Raw genomic sequence first — 21,776 nt, 5'->3', positions numbered from 1 at the left:
AGTGCTATAGTATCGAAGGAAATTGACGGAGATTCGAAATGTGAAATGATTTGGGTGAAGGTCACGGTTAAAGCAGGCTCAGACATAGTAATTGGATGTCTCTATAGGCTCCCCAGGCTCAGCAGCTGTTGTGGCTGAGCACCTGAAGGATAATTTGGAAAATATTTTGAGTAGATTTCCCCACCATGTTATAGTTCTGCGTGGAGATTTTAATTTGCCGGATATAGACTGGGAGACTCAAATGTTCACAACGGGTAGCAGGGACAAAGAATCCAGTGAAATATTTTTAAGTGCTTTATCTGAAAACTACCTTGAGCAGTTAAACAGAGAACTGGCTTGTGGTGATAACATATTAGACCTTCTGGTGACAAACAGACCCGAACTATTTGAAACAGTTAACGCATAACAGGGAATCAGCGATCATAAAGCGGTTACTGCATCGATGATTTCAGCCTTAAATAGAAATATTAAAAAAGGTAGGAAGATTTTTCTGTTTAGCAAAAGTGACAAAAAGCAGATTACAGAGTACCTAATGGCTCAACACAAAAGCTTTGTCTCAATTACAGATAGTGTTGAGGATCAGTGGACAAAGTTCAAAACCACCGTACAATATGCGTTAGATGAGTATGTGCCAAGCAAGATCATAAGAGATGGAAAAGAGCCACTGTGGTACAACAACCGAGTTAGAAAACTGCTGTGAAAACAAAGGGAACTTCACAGCAAACATAAACATAGCCAAAGCCTTGCAGAAAAAACAAAAATTACGTGAAGCGAAACGTAGTGTGAGGAGGGCTATGCGAGAGGCGTTCAATGAATTCGATAGTAAAGTTCTATGTACTGACTTGCCAGAAAATCCTAAGAAATTTTGGTCTTATATCAAAGCGGTATGTAGATCAAACCAAAATGTCCAGACACTCTGTGACCAAAATGGTACTGAAATAGAGGTTGACAGACTAAAGGCCGAAGTACTAAATGTCTTTTTCCAAAGCTGTTTCACAGAGGGAGACTGCACTGTAGTTCCTTCTCTAGAATGTCCCACAGATGACAAAATGGTAGATATCGAAATAGACGACAGAGGGATAGAGAAACAATTAAAATCACTCAAAAGAGGAAAGGCCGCTGGACCTGATGAGATACCAATTCGATTTTACACAGAGTACGCGAAGGAACTTGCCCCCCTTCTTGCAGCGGTGTACCGTAGGTCTCTTGAAGAGCGTAGCGTTCCAAAGGATTGGAAAAGGGCACAGGTCATCCCCGTTTTCAAGAAGGGACGCCGAACAGATGTGCAGAACTATAGACCTATATCTCGAACATCGATCAGTTGTAGAATTTTGGAACATGTATTATGTTCGAGCATCATGACTTTTCTGGAGACTAGAAATCTACGCTGTAGGAATCAGCATGGGTTTCGAAAAAGACGATCGTATGAAACCCGGCTTGCGCTATTCGTCCACAAGACTCAGAGGCCCATAGACTCAGGTTCCCAGGTAGATACCGTGTTTCTTGACTTCCGCAAGGTGTTCGATACAGTTCCACACAGTCGTTTAATGAACAAAGTAAGAGCATATGGACTATCAGACCAATTGTATGATTGGATTGAAGAGTTCCTAGATAACAGAACGCAGCATGTCATTCTCAATGGAGAGAAGTCTTCTGAAGTAAGAGTGATTTCAGGTGTGCCACAGGGGAGTGTCATAGGACCGTTGCTATTTACAATATACATAAATGACCTGGTGGATGACATCGGAAGTTCACTGAGGCTTTTTGCAGATGATGCTGTGGTGTATCGAGAGGTTGCAACAATGGAAAATTGTACTGAAATGCAGGAGGATCTGCAGCGCATTGACGCATGGTGCAGGGAATGGCAATTGAATCTCAATGTAGACAAGTGTATTGTGTTGCGAATACATAGAAAGATAGATCCCTTATCATTTAGCTACAAAATAGCAGGTCAGCAACTGGAAGCAGTTAATTCCATAAATTATCTGGGAGTACGCATTAGGAGTGATTTAAAATGAAATGATCATATAAAGTTGATCATCGGTAACGCAGATGCCAGACTGAGTTTCCTTGGAAGAATCCTAAGGAAATGCAATCCGAAAACAAAGGAAGTAGGTTACAGTACGCTTCTTCGCCCACTGCTTGAATACTGTTCAGCAGTGTGGGATCTGTACCAGATAGGGTTGAAAGAAGAGATAGAGAAGATCCAACGGAGAGCAGCGTACTTCGTTACAGGATCATTTAGTAATCGCGAAAGCATTATGGAGATGATAGATAAACTCCAGTGGAAGACTGTGCAGGAGAGATGCTCAGTAGCTCGGTACGGGCTTTTGTTAAAGTTTCGAGAACATACCTTCACCAAAGAGTCAAGCAGTATATTGCTCCCTCCTACGTATATCTCACGAAGAGACCATGAGGATAAAATCAGAGAGATTAGAGCCCACATAGAAGCATACCGACAATCCTCCTTTCCACAAACAGTGCGAGACTGGAATAGAAGGGAGAACCGATAGAGGTACTCAGGGTACCCTCCGCTACAGACCGTCAAGTGGCTTGTGGAGTATGGATGTAGATGTAGATGAACTTGCTGTCTTCTCTTCGTGAGTGGCAGCAGAATTGTGTATCAATACTGCTACTGTTGTATTATCTTTGGAGAGGCGAACATATATTTTGGGTGTGCGGTGTGTGGCAACCAGTCGGTTGGCACAGAGTAGCAAGGAGGTCCCCGTCGCGCAGAGTTGAGTAGGAATCACTGTCGCTGAGCATATGCTGGTGGGGTTGTGAGGCACTTCTTGCGAGGGTTACAAAGCTTGTCATCCACCAATCTTTGACTCTGAAGTTGAGTACTGACTTAACCTACTATCAAGCCTCAACTGCTATCAATTCTCTTCCTTTGCTCCTGGTTGTTGCTTTCTGCAAGATTCCCGCAAGCAACAATGTTTGTGCATTGAAGTCGGTTATAGTGCAGCCATTTTCTTGGATGAGATTTGACTTAAGTCACTCCTTCATTAATGAAGTGCACCAGCGGTATCTTCTGCCTTGTGGCCATTAAAGTTCTGGTTACCTGCCCTGAGCGTTGACGTAGTTTTTGGCAGTGTGTTTTCCTCGTCGTGTTGTTGCTGTCCAGCAAGGCGTGTAGTTCGACAGCTGAGGTGGAGTGATAGTTTCGGGCATTTATTCTGACTTGGCTGGATTGGGCACCAGTATCCAGAACATTGCGTTATTGACATCTTGTTGTCGTTTTGCACATTGGGTAGAGCAGAACAGATTTTGTTGGTCTGTTTGTCAGCCTGACTTCGGTTAGGTTGCCTTCTGATTAAAGGGGTTGTCGGTCTGGCTGCCTGTCTCACCTAAATGTGCATTAGTGTTACTTCGCAGGCCGACCCTTGGAACCTTTTGAGCGCCACTCCTTGGGTTTTACATAGTGATTTCCTTGTAGTGTTAAGTACTAAGTGTGACCTTCGGCTGAGTATTAGGTTATTAAAATTGTTAATTTCTTTCCTTTTTAGGCCTAAACAAGTGAAATTGTTTTCTCCATGGTGTGTGGCCTTCAGCCGAGTTTACATGAAATGTTTTAAGCTAAGGCCCTCAGCCTGTTAAATTGAAAGCCCTTCTTCCTTAAATTGTTTGGTTGATATGCAGCCCTCAGCCTATTTAGAATTAACATAAAAAAAATCTTTGTCTTGGCCTTAAGCCGTAACACTGTTCTGGCTTAATGTGTGGCCTTCAGCCTATTTTTATTGAAGTAAAAAAATGTTTTTTTGAAAGAAGTGAAACTTCTATAACAACTCCTGTACCTCAGTTCCTTGCTTAGGCCTTGGATTTTCGTATGTGGCTTTCAGCAGATTTAAATCAAATCAAATGTGCTCTTTCATTAAAACCTTGAGAGATTTTAATTCTTGCTTATGGTATTGTGCGTTTTAACTAATAAAATTTATAAATTGAGCATAACTGACAGCAATTTATTTTGGCCCCTTGCCACAAATATAACCTCACTTGCTCTGTTCTGCTAGTCCAGGGATTTCAACACTGTTCTCACCTCAGCCTTCACTGGACATAATTACACCACCAGCCTAGTTCAAAAGCAGATTTCCCAGGCCACCACATCCAATCCTGGTACTGCTGATCACTCCAAAAAAACTTAGGAGTACACCACTTTTTACCCAGTATTATACTAGTCTTCAATGTTACTTCCTAAAATCATTCCCAGAAATGAGGTTCATTCTGTCAAACATTTTGCCCACCGCACCTAGAATAGTTTGCCATCGCCCTTGCAATCTCTGCCAACTCCTCGTCAGCTCCTATGCCACTTCTGCACCCAACTTCCTACACTATGGCTCCTACCCCTTTGACTGTCCCCAATGTAAGACTTGCCCTATGCACCCTCCTACCACTGTATACACCTGTTACTGATAACACACATACTATACAACAGAGAGCTACCTGTGGATTGACACATCGTATACCAGCTATTATGTAAACACTGTTCAGTCTTTTATGTTGGCATGACCACCACAAAGTAGTAGTAGTAGTAGTAGTAGTAGTAGTAGTAGTAGTAGTAGTCGTCGTAGTCGTCGTAGTCGTCGTAGTAGTAGCAGTAGCAGTAATCTCCAGTCCAGGGACTGGTTTGATGCAGCTCTCTATACTACTTTGTCCTGTGCAAGCTGCTTCATCTCCCAGTACCTACTGCAACCTACATCCTTCTGAATCTGCTTAGTGCATTCATCTCTTTGTCTCCCTCTGCAGTGTTTACCCTCCAATACTAAATTGGTGATCCTTTGATGCCTCAGAACATGCCCTACCAACTGATTCCTTCTAGTCAAACTGTGCCACAAATTTCTTCTCTCCCAATTATATTCATTACCTCAGTCATGTGATCTACCCATCTAATCTTCAGCGTTGTTCTGTAGCACCACATTTTGATAGCTTCAAGTTTCACTTCTTCAGGAACGATTTCCTTGCCATTGCCACTCTACATTTTACATCCTCTCTACTTCGACCATCATGTTATTTTGCTCCCATAATAGCCAAACTCACCTACTACTTTAAGTGTCATTTCCTAATCTAATTCCCTTGGCATCACTTGATTTAATTCAACTACATTCCATTATCCTCGTTTTGCTTTTGTTGATGTTCATATTATATCCTCCTCTCAAGACACTGTCCATTCCATTCAACTGCTCCTTCAAGTCCTTTGCTGTCTCTGACAGAATTACAATGTCATCAGTGAACCTTAATGTTTTTGTTTCTTCTCCATGGATTTTAATTCCTACTCTGAATTTTTCTATTGTTTCCTTTGCTTCTTGCTAAATATTCAGATTGAATAGCATCGGGGATAGGCTACAACCTTGTCTCACTCCCTTCCCAACCACTGCTTCCCTTTCAGGTCCCTCGACTCTTGTAACTACCATCTGGTTTCTGTACAAATTGTAAATAGGCTTTTGCTCCCTGTATTTCACCGCTCCCACCTTTAGAATTTGAAAGAGTATTCCAGTCAACATTGTCAAAAGCTTTCTCTAAGTCTACAAATGCTAGAAATATAGGTTTGCCTTTCCTTAATCTATTTTCGAAGATAAGTCGTAGGGTCAGTATTGCCTCACGTGTTCTAACACTACTGCGGAATCCAAACTTGATCTTCGCCGAGGTCAGCTGCTACCAGTTTTTCCATTCATCTGTATAAAATTCGTGTTAGTTTTGCACCAGTGACTTATTAAACTGATAGTTCGGCAATGTTCACATCTGTGAACACCTGCTTTCTTTAGGATTGGAATTATTATATTCTTCTTGAAGTCTGAGGGTATTTCGCCTGTCTCGTACATCTTGCTCACCAGATGGTTGAGTTTTGTCAGGGCTGGGTCTCCCAAGGCTGTCAGTAGTTCTAATGGAATGTTGTGTACTCCTGGGGCCTTGTTTCAACTTAGGCCTTTCAGTGCTCTGTGAAACTCTTCACGCAGTATCCTATCTCCCAATTCATTTTCGTCTACATCCTCTTCCACTTCCATAATATTGTCCAAAAGTACATCGCCCTTGTATAGACCCTCTATATACTCCTTCCATGTTTCTGCTTTCCATTCTTTGCTTAGAACTGGGTTTCCATCTGAGCTCTTGATGTTCATACAAGTGGTTCTCTTTTCACAAAAGGTCTCTAATTTTCCTTTAGGCAGTATGTATTTATCCCTTGTGAGATAAGCCTCTACATCCTTACATTTGTCCTCTAGCCATCCCTGCTTAGCCATTTTGCACTTCCTGTCACTCATTTTTGAGACGTTTGTATTCCTTTTTGCCTGCTTCATTTTTGTTATTTTCTCCTTTCATCAATTAAATTCAATATCTCTTCTGTTACCCAAGGATTTCTACTAGCCTTCATCCTTTTACATATTTGACCCTCTGCTGCCTTCACTATTTCATCACTCAAAGCTAGCCATTTTTTCTTCCACTGCATTTCTTTCCCCCACTCCTGTCAATAATTCCCTAATACCCTCCCTGAAACACTACCACCTCTGGTTCTGTCAGTTTATCCGGGTCCCATCTCCTTAAAATTCCCACCTTTTTGCAGTTACTTCAATTTTAATCTACAGTTCATAACCAATAGATTTTGGTCAGAGTCCACATCTGCCCCTGGAAATGTCTTACAATTTAAAACCAGATTCCTAAACCTCTGTCTTACCATTACATAATCTATCTGAAACCTAGTATCTCCAGGGTTCTTCCATGTACACAACCTTCTTTCATGATTCTTCAACCAAGTGTTAGCTATGATTAAGTTATGCTCTGTGCAGAATTCTACCAGGCAGCTTCCTCTGATTCCTTACCCCTATTCCATATTCACCTGTTTCCTTTTCCTACTCTCGAATTCCAGTCACCCATTACTATTAAATTTTCATCTCCCTTCACTATCTGAATAGTTTCTTTTATCTCATAAATTTCATCTGCAGAGCTAGTTGGCATATGAACTCTTACAACTGTGTAACTTTGTCTATCTTGGCCACAATAATGCTTCCACTGTGCTGTTTGTAGTGGCTTACCTATACTGCTTTTTTATTTATTAAACCTACTCATGCATTACCTATATCTGATTTTGTATTTATAACCCTTTATTCACCTGACCAGAAGTTTTTCCTACTGCCACTAAATTTCAATTCCCACTATATCTAACTTTAACCTATCCATTTCCCTTTTTAAATTTTCTAACCTACCTGCCTGATTAAGGCATCTGACATTCCACACTCCGATCTATAGGACGTCAGTTTTCTTTCTCCACAAAGCTATCAGTTACAATGAACATGCATAGGCAGAGTGTATAAATTGGCAATACACAATTCTTTACAAAATGACAGTCGTGACCTTGATGCCTATTTCATCACACCTGCCAAGTGGATGCCCCCCCCCAGGACACCTGTGTCTCTGAACTCCATAGGTGGGAATTAGCACTACAATGTGTCCTTGGCTCTCGTCACCCTTCTTTTTCATTTTCTGATCTTTATTTTTTGCTTCCACCCTCCCACCTCTATCACATTCTATGCACTTAGTATTTGGTCCTATTAACTCTTGCATAATTTGGCAGTAATGTTTCTCGCATATTAAGCCTATCTTCCACCTTCAACTTCTCACGTTTTCCAATCCATCCAGTGCAGTCCCTGAAAGCCTTTCCTACTTGTCATGTGAAATTCAGTCCTTTTCCTTCGCCTTCAGTCCTGCCAGAAGGAACCGGTGACTCCAAAAGCTTGCAATCTTTAGTACCTTCTTCGCGTGTATTCTTCTGCCCCTACTTGCCGAGTATATTTCTTTTCAGTCCAGTTACATTACAGAACCACATTTCTGCAGCTTCAAAGTGACCTTTCTCCTGTTTGGTGATGTCACATCCATGTATCAGGACACAACTAATAGTTATCAAATCTTTTCTTACTGTGGAAGCTGATGGGTTTGTTCAACATGTTCTTACTTTGTGTGACACTGCCAGTGCTACTGTTCACTTAATTTCCTTGAAATATCCATTGCTTTCCTCCACATGCTACTTTGATAGTGAAATCCAGTTACTTTGAGCTGCTCATTGCCTGTTTAATGTCAGTCTTACCTCCACCTCATTTATCTACTTTGCTACTTCTGTCATATTGGTATTTAGTTACCTCTACATGATTTCTCTTTTCACCTGGTCTACCATTATTTCATTGTCCTCAGCAATTCTGATGTGAACATTAATTTTGATTCCAGTGTTTTTCATTATTACTGGCAGATCTGGAAATAAGGTGACAGATGGGAGCCATTGTGCCCCTTATTTTTTTGTTCCTTGCTACCATTAATATCCAATATGTAATGAAAATTAGCTGCCCATCCATCCAGGCAGGTCCTAATCTGCACATTGCTTTAAATAATAACCAACCACATCAAATGAATTTTCTAGGTCACTGAATGCTATTTATGTTTTCTGTTTACTTATCCTTCCAAAATTTGACCTGTCAATATTTATTCTGGTTCCTTTCCCTGATTGTTAGGCCCCAAACCTGTCATTCGCCAATTTCCTTTTCTTCTTCGTTTTCCTAATCTCTCACCACAGAGATGATTTTTATTCATGTGACAGAAGTAAGATTTCCTTTCACAGTAACATCAGTATTTGCCATCTCAATGTTATCTTCCAGGCCTAAACATTGGATTCCTGTTTTTGCATAACTGATGGATTGTTGCAATTACTACTTAAAAACACACGTGCACACATGAGTTACAAAGAAATGCACACTCATACAAATGGTGGGACTTGGTAGATAATAAAAACTGCCTGGTTAGTGAAGGTATGTATATATTTTTTGTTTTTTCTTATTTCAATTCACCTTCTGAGAAAACTGGTTTTGAAATTTTTCATGATTTGACAAATAAAACAAACATTTTGAGAGAAATATCAGATTTGACAAACAAAGTATTATTTGTAACAAACAGAATAAATAAAATTTTAATTAAGATGCTATTTAATATGACAATTTTTCATATTTCTTTCCACTAAAAATGCAGCCAATTGAATACCTTCACATTTTATGTATTTTAAAGTTTCTTTATGCCAATGTGCCAAAATGTAAAATTTTAAATTCCTGGCCAAAATAGTCAATTTTGTTAATTTTTTAAATGCCCTTTTTTAGTGAAACCCATTTTTACCCAATGGCCATTTAACTGAAGAAGGAAAACAATGTGATGCACATATACCGTAATCTCTGCCAAGTGATTTCTGATTCTTCTGAGGAGTTACATAATTTTTTTCTTTTCATACAAACCAAACCAATGACATGCAAAGGAAAGCTGTGGTGATAAAATCTGAAGAGGTAATTTTGGTATGTAGGCATTTGACACACAGTGTCTGAAGTATTAATCTTCAATTTTTTGTGTGCAGCTTATTGACAGAAATCCACTCCCCGGTCAGTAACTGGATTTCTAAGGCTTGCTGCACTGAAGCCTTGTGTGCTTTGGATCTCTACAGGTACTCATTACTCACTTCAAGCTTCAGTATAGAACCTCCTATTTGCTTAGAGGCTCCGAGTTTCCCTGAATTCTTGAACAGCATTTTTCTTCACATACACAAATACTCACAGCACAATCACACATTCCAAACAATGCAGTATCTGTGTCATTTCTGACACTGAAGAACTTAACCGCTTTATAATAAACTAAATGAAAGAAACTCCTTCCAGCGACATTTTCACACACATTTGCATCTCCGTAATTTCAGACTATTACTTATTTACATGTCTCACACTACACGTTTCACAACAAGAAAATACAGTAGTCCTTCAAAATTAAAGATCTTCAGAAAGTGAAAGATCTTTGTTCTACAATAAAGACAATATTGCTTGCACTATGATTTGAGTTCTGATTTTAACGGACAGATTATCCAGTCATTTCAAAATTTGCACTCAATATCTGGCTATGGAAAATGCTTCAAGTGTGCTTTCATTCAGAATGACTTTGCTGCACAGATGTTATGCATCGAGATCCAAAAGGTGTTATCGGGGTAAGATGTTAGGTTACATGCATAGCAAAAAGCAGCTGTCACCTGGTGTGCTTCATTCTCCTGAAAGACTTTCCATAGCCAATCGACAATGTATATATAAAAATAAATTTACAAAACTATTCACTCTTTGTAGTTCTGGCAGTGGATCGAATTGGAAATTCCAGAATATATTTAGTTAAAATAAAAATTATGACTCATTATTCGTTAGAATGTTCAGCAATACAACTGATCCACTGTGAGAACAAAGCAAATAACAATCTAGAAATTTCTTCGGTCACTCCACGAGTGTAGATAGCGTCATACACTATATAAATCGTATAAAAAGTCTAAACAAAAATTCACACTGTCTATTCACATTCCACAAAAAGTGGAAAATATTCAAATGAAACTGTTTCCTCCACCAGGACGCAAGTTCATTTCGGCCTGCACTATGAGGAAGTTATGATTCTGTAGTATGTACAATGGGAAAAGACGAAACGAAACAAAAACTTCACTTTGTATCTAAGTGTCCAGCACTGTTACCACATTACTGGCACCGAAAATGAAATCAAAACTGAGTCTATTTGCTCACATTTGACTCATCAATTCCCTGAGTGTCTTCAATTTTCGTTGCAACATACAGCGAGGGATCAATCACCTGCAACAATAAGTTATTTTAAAATATTTTAGATGAATACTCACTGTGACTAAATTTATATAAAATAGTGTACTCTTGTCACTAAGCTGTGATCACTGTTTTCTCACCTTGGGTATAGGTTTGATCTCTGTACCTAGTTCCTGTTCAATACGATGTAGTGCAAATCTATCTTCGTAAGTAATAAGATTTATTGCTATACCAAGATGGCCAAATCTTCCTGACCTACCGATTCGGTGCAAATAAGTTTCAGCCATCTTTGGGAAATCGAAGTTTATTACTACATTCACAGCCTGAACATCTATACCTCTTGTGAACAGATCTGTAAAAGAAAGTGGAAAATACTTAGTTTATTCCATACACCTAACACTGACAAAGTCAGTGTCAATTGACAGAATGATAGAATGATTACCTGAACACACAAGATTTCTGCACAAGCCTGCTCTGAAATCGTGGAAAACACGATTGCGATGTGCTTGCGCCATTTTAGCATGAATGTAATAACAACAATAGCCCAATTCAGTTATTTTCTTGGCAAGCAACTCTACACGTTGTGTTGAATTGCAGAAAATTATGCTCTGGTTTATCTGCAACTAAATACAACAAAAAATTATGTATCAACATCAAGTTCAAAAGCGAAAAATCTCTAAATTCTGAAAAGAGCTCTTTCACACAAGTTTTAAGTCTAATTTTTGTCAAGTAGAACTTTCTATAAAAATCTGAAAAGTTGGTATCAGAATTATGAATTTATGCAAAAGAAATAATGAATAAATGAAATTTAGAGTTACTAGAAATTTGGAACTGCCACTTATCAGTAACACTACCATTTATATATGCTGAAGTAATTAACTTCTAAAAACAGTATCTTAATTACCAAGTATCAGTCCATCAGTAAATCAGATCTTTTACCATCAGTAAACTGGTTGCCAGATTAACAACTCTGCAATATGCTGCCTTTTTATTTCATGGGAAACTTTATGAAAATAATGCCACATCTGTATAAACATCTATAACACTTCAATGAAGAAGTGAATAAAAGCATCTTCAATCAGTGGATAAAAGACTCTAATACCCATTTTAGTCACACAGAATTTGAAGGTGATATGGCTAGGACACAATGTCAAACTTAACTGGAAACGGATTGTGACCTTTGCACTTTTTGTTTTTGGGCAATTTTTGACTGCAGGGCTATCCAGTTGTTCATATGCATTCAAGATTGCATGTAGTTGACCTTTAACTAACAAAATCAGTATTACTCATTTCGTTTTAGATCTGGTAAACAATCTTCTTGTGATGGTTTACGTGGCATATGTTTTCTAATTTTTATTTTGAAACCTGGTAAGATGAATTCTGAATGTTGGAAAGGCAGTATTACTGACTCAGGAAAATTATTACTAAACTTTTTAAAAGACAGGAGAGGAGGACCAAGTGAAGGGAGCTATATATATATTAAAGGGAACAGCCATGGGTACCAGGATGGCCCCCTCGTATGCCAACCTATTTATGGGTCGCTTAGAGGAAGCCTTCTTGGTTACCCAAGCCTGCCAACCCAAAGTTTGGTACAGATTTATTGATGACATCTTCATGATCTGAACTCACAGTGAAGAACAACTCCAGAATTTCCTCTCCAACCTCAACTCCTTTGGTTCCATCAGATTCACCTGGTCCTACTCCAAATTCCATGCCACTTTCCTAGATGTCGACCTCCATCTGTCCAATGGCCAGCTGCACACATCCGTCCACATCAAACCCACCAACAAGCAACAGTACCTCCATTATGACAGCTGCCACCCATTCCATATCAAACGGTCCCTTCCCTACAGCCTAGGCCTTCGCGGCAAACGAATCTGCTCCAGTCCTGAATCCCTCGACCATTACACCAACAACCTGAAAACAGCTTTCGCATCCTGCAACTACCCTCCCAACCTGGTACAGAAGCAGATAACCAGAGCCACTTCCTCATCCCCTCAAACCCAGAACCTCTCACAGAAGAACCCCAAAAGTGCCCCATTTGTGACAGAATACTTCCCGGGACTGGATCAGACCTTGAATGTGGCTCTCCAGCAGGGATACGACTTCCTAAAATCCTGCCCCGAAATGAGATCCATCCTTCATGAAATCCTCCCCACTCCACCAAGAGTGTCTTTCCGCCGTCCACCTAACCTTCGTAACCTCTTGGTTCATCCCTATGAAATCCCCAAACCACCTCCCCTACCCTCTGGCTCCTACCCTTGCAACCGGCCCCGGTGTAAAACCTGTCCTATGCACCCTCCCACCACCACCTACTCCAGTCCTGTAACCCGGAAGGTGTACACGATCAAAGGGAGAGCCACATGTGAAAGCACCCACGTGATTTACCAACTGACCTGCCTGCACTGTGATGCTTTCTATGTGGGAATGACCAGCAACAAACTGTCCATTCGCATGAATGGACACAGGCAGACAGTGTTTGTTGGTAATGAGGATCACCCTGTGGTTAAACATGCCTTGATGCACGGCCAGCACATCTTGGCACAGTGTTACACTGTCCGAGTTATCTGGATACTTCCCACCAACACCAACCTATCCGAACTCCGGAGATGGGAACTCGCCCTTCAGTATATCCTCTCTTCTCGATATCCGCCAGGCCTCAACCTCCGCTAATTTCAAGTTGCCGCCGCTCATACCTCACCTGTCTTTCAACAACTTCTTTGCCTCTGTACTTCCACCTCGACTGACATCTCTGCCCTTAACTCTTTGCCTTTAAATATGTCTGCTTGTGTCTGTCTGTCTGTCTGTGTGCGTGTGCGTGTGCGTGTGCGTGTGCGTGTGCGTGTGCGCGTGCGCGTGCGTGTGCGTGTGCGCGTGCGCGTGCGCGTGCGTGTGCGTGTGCGTGTGCGTGTGCGTGTGCGTGTGCGTGTGCGTGTGCGCGTGCGTGTGCGTGTGCGCGTGCGTGTGCGCGTGCGTGTGCGCGTGCGTGTGCGTGTGCGTGCGTGCGCGTGTGCGTGTGTGTGCGTGTGTGTGCGTGTGTGTGCGTGTGTGCGTGTGTGCGTGTGTGCGCGTGTGTGTGCGTGTGTGTGCGTGTGTGTGCGTGTGTGTGCGTGTGTGTGCATGTGTGTGCATGTGTGTGCATGTGTGTGCATGTGCGCGCGCGCACACCTGTCCTTTTTTTTCCCCTAAGTGAAGTCTTTCCGCTCCCGGGATTGGAATGACTCCTTACCCTCTCCCTTAAAACCCACATCCTTTCATTTTTCCCTCTCCTTCCCTCTTTCCTGACGAAGCAACTGCCAGTTGCGAAAGCTCGTAATTCTGTGTGTGTGTGTTTGTGTGTTTTGTTCATGTGCCTGTCTGCCGGCGCTTTCCCGCTTGGTAAGTCTTGGAATCTTTGTTTTTATATATATATATATATATATATATATATATATATATATATATATACACACCTTTTTATGAAATAGGATATCCATTTAGTCCCATTGCACAATATTTTGAAAAACTGATTTTGTCCTCAGACCATTTTCAAATTCTATTGTTTGCATACTAAATTATGTGATCCCTCCCTATGTCTGTCTTTGGAGCTGAACTGTAACATTTCAGTTCACCATGAGGATAAAAGCAGTGATGCAAAAATATAAACAATGTGGAGCAAACTTTCCTCACATATTCACACTTACTGTTTTGATGTACTCATGTTGGTGATAAGTTTATGAATTAATTGTCTTAAGCAAGGGGTGACCATGAAGTGCTCTTTACTTGTAATGGAGTCAGCTGGACGGATGGTTAACAAATTTCACAGAATGTTTAACTATCAGGTGAACATGTTGGACAGTTAAGTTTACAAAGATCATAACTGAACAGATCTGATATCCACAATGAACACTGGGGTTGAAAGAAAATGAACATTTGGGTGAAAATCCGTCTGCATGCTCTTGCTGCAACTACTCACAGTAGAGCAATAATGGAATAGTAATAATCTGCTAACCTACTAGTTTTAAGTGACAAGTTGGTTACCTCTCCTTTAAACTAAGGTAGTTACTGAGATTTAAGCTGCAATGTGGGCATGTCCTGGCAAAGTAATAACCACTTTTTAAGGATAGTTTATAATTAACAACTTGTTCAAAATTTACTTCTATTGAACTTCAAAGACTTGCAACAAAACCTTATACAAAGCTGCAGATCAGCCATAAATGACTAATTATGAGACCTAGGATGCAAGTATTTCATGTACAAGAAATGCTGTCTCTGGTATTTTCAGAAGGCCATACTCTTGTAGGCCTCCTTCAGTGACTGCCCCATCCAGATTGTTACTCCAACATACTGGTGGGCGGCACACCAGTTGAATTAGACCAGTTAGAGGCAGCCTTGCAATAAGTCTGAGAAGTATTGCATTATTAGTACTTATTTGCGTAACATCAGTTTGCAGGAATGAGCACAAACAAGCCTTACAAAGTAATAATAGTACAGACCCATTCAGAGACCACTGCCTGGTACCAGTATTTCAACTGGCTGTAACAGTTTGTGAGATTGAGTGGGTGATGATGGGAGGCTTTCTGATGGAACATGGGTACATTTATCTGGGTACATGAACTTTTGTAATAGTCTACACAATGGAAAAATAGCATTGTGATATGAAATTAGCACAACATGAGTATTCAGACTTTCTCCACTGACAGGTATTAACATTAAACAGCAATTTTTTCACTGCACTATAACTAATGAAATTTGTTATTTCATGCAGGATGGAAAACACACTAGGTTAGCAATCCCTCTGACAGTATGAGTTTTCGATGCTGTGTACTAGTTATAGCTATTTCATAAAACTTATTCTTCAAAAATCTATCACAAGTAAAATAGTTCAAATGGCTCTGAGCACTGTGGGACTTCTGAGGTCATCAGTCACCTAGAACTTAGAACTACTAAAACCTAACTAACCTAAGGACATCACACACATCCATACCTGCGACCATAGCGGCCACACGGTTCCAGACTCTAGCACCTAGAACTGCGCGGCCACCCTGGCCGGCTATCACAATTAACTTCAAGGTTAAAGCATTAAATTCTAGCACTGTCCGAACACTTTCTTATTAAGAACCATTACACTTAACATAGTCTATGGTAGTGTGACAAAATTACCTTGGAAAACAATGTGTTGAGGCAATGAACCTTCTGTCTCTCTTGTACAAAAGCGTAGTACTGTGTGACACCCTTTAAGGTAAGTTCTTCCATTAAGTTAATCTCATATGGTTTCCGTAAGTGTTTTTCCTGGAAAATAAAGTAAAAATATATATGAGAGAGTGAGTAAGGAATGGTGGTGATTCATTTTACTCAGCTTGTCTAGAATTCAGTACATGATATGCAGTCCATGGTTTAGTAGTTTGTACCGAACATAAATAATCACAAGTTCCTGACGTAACTCTTGCCCTGTTGAGATATTTTTGGAGACATACTATGGACCTGTAGTTTTCTTCTAGTCATATCTTTATAAGTAATTTGTCTAAACATACAAGTATTACAAGCATAAACATACAACTATTACAAGCACTAACAGACAAAATTTCATTACTTACCCAAGGAACAGGCAGGAGAAAGACATACAGTTGTTACATTAAGTAAGAGTATCACTTTCACCAGAAAGAATGACAGCAGATGAGCTGTTGTGGCTTTTCCAGCACATTCAAATGAGCATCACAATTGCTGATTAAATAGAAAACATTGAATTGCCAACTGAATGTACAGCTACTTTAATAAAGGTTGCCACTGTTCTCATGGTTTTGGGGCCAAAGGTAAATTATATTCAGTTTCATTACTGGCTTCAGTACAGTTCTGTTTCTGAAAGATTACACGCGTGAAATAGACAAAGTGTTATTTGTTAAGTTTATAATCTTAATATTTTAACTTTATAGCAGTGATTAGTTGGTTTGGGGGTTAGTGATCAAACAGCAACATCATTTGTGCTATTGGATTAGGGAAGGAAGTCGGACGTGCCCTTTCAAAAGGAACCAACCTAGCATTTGCCTGAAGCAATTCAGGGAAATAAGGATGGCCAAACGCAAGTTTGAACAGTCATCATCCCTGTATGGCAGTGAGGCCAGAACTTTTAATGCTAAATCCATTAACACTATGTTTGTTCAGTGAGCAATGGGGCGATGCATATCTGTAATCACCAAGGCAGATAACTAACTGATCATGAAACAAGCTTGAGTTTAAGATACTCTGTTCACTCCAGCACAACAAAATTAAAACACCCAGGACAACACATGGAACATGTACTCTAGATGGATGACTGAATGAATAACACATTCAATGCTGGATCTCAAGAAAAGTAAAGATAATAACTATCATTTAAAGAAAGGTTGGTAGGAATCGTGTACGAGGAACATGGATGCTTACAACTGATAACTGCAATCTATTGTAAATTATGCAAGTGGCTTTCATCTAACAGCGATTGTCAAATGGCTGTTGATACCATGTCAATATTCTTATCTATTTTAACACAAGCTACCATTTGAAAATCTTAATGGTTCTGACACTAGTAATTAAATATCTACAAATATCGCAATGGAATAACTTTTTGTACAGGTTTTCTATTTTAAACTTTCTACCCTCAGCATGTCACCTCATTGCTACAGAGAGTTAATACAGTATTGAATAAAGTATCTATATGAAGATTATGGTGTGGGTTGCACAGTCCCCCCTCAGCAGTGCTTTGTGATAATAATAACAATAATAATAATAATAATTATTATTATTACCCAGTAATAGCACAGTGCAGAATCAAACTGCTGCTCCCTTTTAGCTACATCACTCCACAGGTCAAAGGAATGTAGAAGGATGACACACTGAGGCACTGTGGTGGATGACTACTCCAGTTCATTAGCAGGCCTTAAAACAGCTGCAACAATGCTGTTGAGAAGCCTGTGTAATTACCATGCAGAAGACTGAAGCATATATTAGTGATCAAGAATTGACAAGGCCCTTTCTTGTTGAAATCAGTCTGACTAGATGAGATCAGTGTATCATCCAATCAAAATGGATGAAGTATACTAAAAGGATAATAGAAAGACAGACTGATTGATCAATTGAAAGGGGTTTGTGACTGAACAGTGAAGTTGTCAGTCCCGCAATTCCAAAGTCACACTTAGAAGAGAGACAGGGTCCGCTAAAACTGGAGGAGTCAGACTAAAGTGAGGGAGTTAAAACACACAGAAGCTATAAAAGGGTAGCCCAATGCTAAAAACTGGGAAAACAGTGGGATAAAAGAGTGGTCTTTGCAAGGAGGTGTGGTCATGGATCCCAGACCAAGACAACATGAAGAGAGGCTCCAACCACAAGCAAATTGCCCCTGATCCAGGAGCAAAGCAAAACCTTGTATCTGAAAATAAAAACCACATGCCGGGAGGAAATTGAGGACCAGTTCAACCACCTGTGAATCATCTGCTAATATTAAATTTAAGCAATCTGGAACACTATACTTAATACTAAAGGCCAAAAGAATGTGACATTCCACCGATATATGGGATATCATCAGTCTGGCTCCACAACCGTATTGTGGAGGTGATTTGTTACTCAAGAGGAAACAGATTGAGCCTGGTATGACCAATATGTAGACACCATAAGACAGTGGACTTCTTCCATGAGGAGCAGAAGGGAAAGCATCAAACTGCAGTAGACACTCTGCAGAGAGTATCATTGTAAGCAGTAGCTCACCAGATGTCATTCCACTTTTGGACAAAGAGAGATTTGACATACATCTGCATCTCTGCAGTTGGAATCATGGAAGTGAATGGAGGTATGCATCTGTTTCTCTAGCCAAATAGAGAGCCAGTTCATTCCCTGGGATGGCCCCATGACTTGAGACCCAGAGAAAGACAACTGAGCATGCAACACAGCCAAGTGTAGAGAGGTCATGGATAGCAGAGACCAAAGGGCAATGAGAGCAGCATCGGTCGACAGCCTGCAGGCTGCTCACTGAATCAATACAAATTAGAACACTGTGGAGGGAGGCCTGACACACAAAATGGTGAGCTTTGAATGGCTAGAAGCCATTCTGTGAACAGACTACATGATTCTGGTAATAAATTGTGTTCTAAGCCAGTGTGAGACTTTAAAGCTTATCCTGCCTTATCTACTGTCTATGTAGACAGTGGCACCCTACAACTCTACGAGAATGGCATGTACAAGATGCCAGAAAGCTGTAAGTGCAACAGAGACCTTAGGACCCTGGAAAAGGTTGGTCCTAATCCGTGGTCTAGGCACCACCCAAGAGCGAATGTGGAAGAAATACACAGGACACATTCCAGTAAGAGAAGAGAGATCCTGATGGGGGAAGTGAGACACATTCCAACTGGCAATCCCACCCATGGGTGGTTATCAGGAGGGAGACATCCTTCCTTTGCAAAGAGGACAGGGTACATGGGATGGCCAGGGAACTGGTAAATGGCGATTGCGTGGGAAACCACGAGTTGGTTCAAATGGCTCTGAGCACTATGGGACTCAACTGCTGTGGTCATTAGTCCCCTAGAACTTAGAACTACTTAAACATAACTAACCTAAGGACATCACACACATCCATGCCCGAGGCAGGATTCAAACCTGCGACCGTAGCAGTCGCATGGTTCCGGACTGCGCGCCTAGAACCGCGGGACCACCGCGGCCGGCGAAACCACGAGTTGGCTTGTCATATTTGTAGACGGCAAATCCCCACTTCTGTGAGGAGACTTAACAGGACTAGCATGAAAGGCATCAATAGCCAGACATCCCACAATGGTAGAAGGGTCAAGTATTCGCATAGTGGAAAGAGCTGCTGAGTCACAAATCCTACAACCATAATCTAGTCTGGAAAAGACCAGAACATGGTAAAGATTGAAAGTAGCAGCATGGTCTGCATCCCAAGATGTATCAGTCAGGAGGCAGATAGCATTAAGCTTCTGTATACGTGTAGTCTTTACGTGGCGAATATGGGGTAGCCACAGCAAAGGCTGCCTGACATGGTGGCCATTGCTGGGAAGTTCAGATGCTTGAGGAAGACAAGTAACCACACCCTGGAATACTTGGGGAGGAATAGTTCAGGTATTAGTAGTGTAATGCATGTGTTGTCAGGGGGCTAAGTCTGATGGGTACATAACAGCCCCACCACACATACTGGTGACCTAGCGGGGTTAAGGGGGGCTACAGCAGGGAAGGAAGAGGGGATAGGAATCCACACCATTGATGTTAAGGAAGGAGTTCTTCCCCAAATGGCTCACACTAGAAACAAGATTTAGAAGTGGAGGCCACACCTCAAGCAGGGACCTAAATGCTGAAAAGAAAGAACAGGCAGAAGGAACAAAATTAAAGGCAATACAAGGAACCAAGTAAGTAGCCAGGTCAATATAAATCAGAACACCGAGGGGAAGGAGCGAGGCTAGAGAGGAAGGGGCAGGGTGAATGAGGAATGGGCTACAATAGTTCGAGGCCTCATAAAAGAAATGAGCCCCCTGAGGGCCAGGAAGCAAGTTGGTTATCGGGATGATGAGTCATCAGACTGACAAGACTACTGACAGCAGGAATCTTCCAAGAAGAATTCCATATTGATGACTATCTATGGCTTTACAAATGTTTTATCTGAAGACTTTGTAAATGTTATATAATTAACTAGCTGGAGCATCTGGCTTCACTCATGGAGTTTATGTGAGATTGTGTGGCAGTTGGAATAAAAGGGTAAACTTTACAGTGTAATGGGTTAATTTTTTTATTGAAAATGTTCCAGCTATTTACAATGCTTGTTTATAAACAACAGTTTTCATTTTGTTACCTGGGCTACATATGAACAAATTTTAGAATTTCCTACTCTAGAGTTATGTATAGCTGACAGTGAGATAGGAGTCAGAGGATGATAAAATATTTTGAAGTGAGTCATTGTGCCTTGTTAACTGTAGAACTGTAGGGTAATTTGATTGGAAATCAGTCTTTTCGATTGTAATGGCAGTTCAGTAGGGGTGGAGAAACTTCACCGGCCTTTTACCTTCAAAGGCATGCCCTTCAGGTAAAAATGGGACCCAGCATGGAAGGGGAGCGGGAGGAGGGGTGGGTGGGCATGTGGAGGCATTTAACTCCCCTGATCATATCGGGACTTTTCCAAGTTTTAGTGACACGCATTGTACACTTATATACTGAGTAATTATTTCACACATCCACTTGATATGGAATGCTGTGAGCTACACACACTTTATTAGTGTATGGGTATATAAAGATCTATTACCTAGTTATTTATAGATTATAAAAAACACTGATTTAAAACTAAGGACTTAATTGTTTTTCCAACACACTTATTCAATATCCATGAATACACATACTTCAACTTTACACATCCCTGCTATTTCAGTCAGTTTTCTAACTCTGTTTACTCTCCTTCCACTGCATTACTTGCTTTATCTCTTATCTGGTAAATTTGGAGTCTAGATAAATAATTACAATGTTAAAAGACATAACACCACCTTGGTTTTATGCTACAATTTAGAATGTTGCAATAATCAATTACTACAGTCTTGCTTTGAACTGGACTACAGCGAAACTGATTGCAAAAACTTAATACATATTAATTTGTGCCTCCACAAAAAGGGCTATAAAAGGAGCCTACAAGAATATTTTGTTAGATCCTAGTGTTCTATGAGAAAATCTTAGGACATTGTGATCATATGTAAAATCAATGCAAATGTCCAAACCTTCCATTCTCTCATTGGTAAGTGTTTAAACAGAAAAAAGCAAGCAGAATATTTTAAATTCTGCCTTTAAAATGTATTTATAATTGAACACCCTGAAATACCAATGTGTCACTGCTGCACAAACAAAGGTGATACTGATACAAGCAACTCAGGTATTAAGTTAAACCACTTAATGTTAGCAGGGCACGACATTACATTTCATGCATTGCCAGAGTGATCCTTCTTCACACACACACACACACACACCACTGCTACATGTTTGGAACCCACATGTTAAACATTAGATGGTTGTTGATGTTAAATATCTTTTACTGTTTACATGTTAACATTAACCCGATGAACTTGTCTGTTCCAAAACAGAAATGGTGGATGCAATTTATATGTATAAATGGCATAACTAAAAGTGGCTCGTTTCTATTTTCTTCTCTGGAATAATCAACCTGTATTTTGCACACAGTCAGTGTCT

At 40.4% G+C, this 21,776-nt stretch overlaps 1 protein-coding gene across 1 annotated transcript in view; it reads right to left on the bottom strand.

Moving 5' to 3' along the window:
- Positions 1-8,777: 8,777 nt before the first annotated feature.
- The window catches only part of LOC126279096 (ATP-dependent RNA helicase me31b), a 45,173-nt gene continuing 32,174 nt past the window's right edge, over positions 8,778-21,776 (bottom strand). The window contains exons 8-11 of the mRNA XM_049979565.1: positions 15,741-15,869; positions 11,041-11,221; positions 10,739-10,950; positions 8,778-10,631 (exon numbers count right to left, since the gene is read on the bottom strand). Coding sequence (XP_049835522.1) covers positions 10,554-10,631; positions 10,739-10,950; positions 11,041-11,221; positions 15,741-15,869 — 600 coding nt within the window. The 3' untranslated portion in view covers positions 8,778-10,553. The remainder of the gene's footprint in view (positions 10,632-10,738; positions 10,951-11,040; positions 11,222-15,740; positions 15,870-21,776) is intronic.

This window comes from Schistocerca gregaria, chromosome 6 (assembly GCF_023897955.1).
Source record: "Schistocerca gregaria isolate iqSchGreg1 chromosome 6, iqSchGreg1.2, whole genome shotgun sequence".
Taxonomy (NCBI): Eukaryota; Metazoa; Arthropoda; class Insecta; order Orthoptera; family Acrididae; genus Schistocerca; species Schistocerca gregaria.
This window is presented reverse-complemented; position numbering and strand designations above follow the sequence as displayed.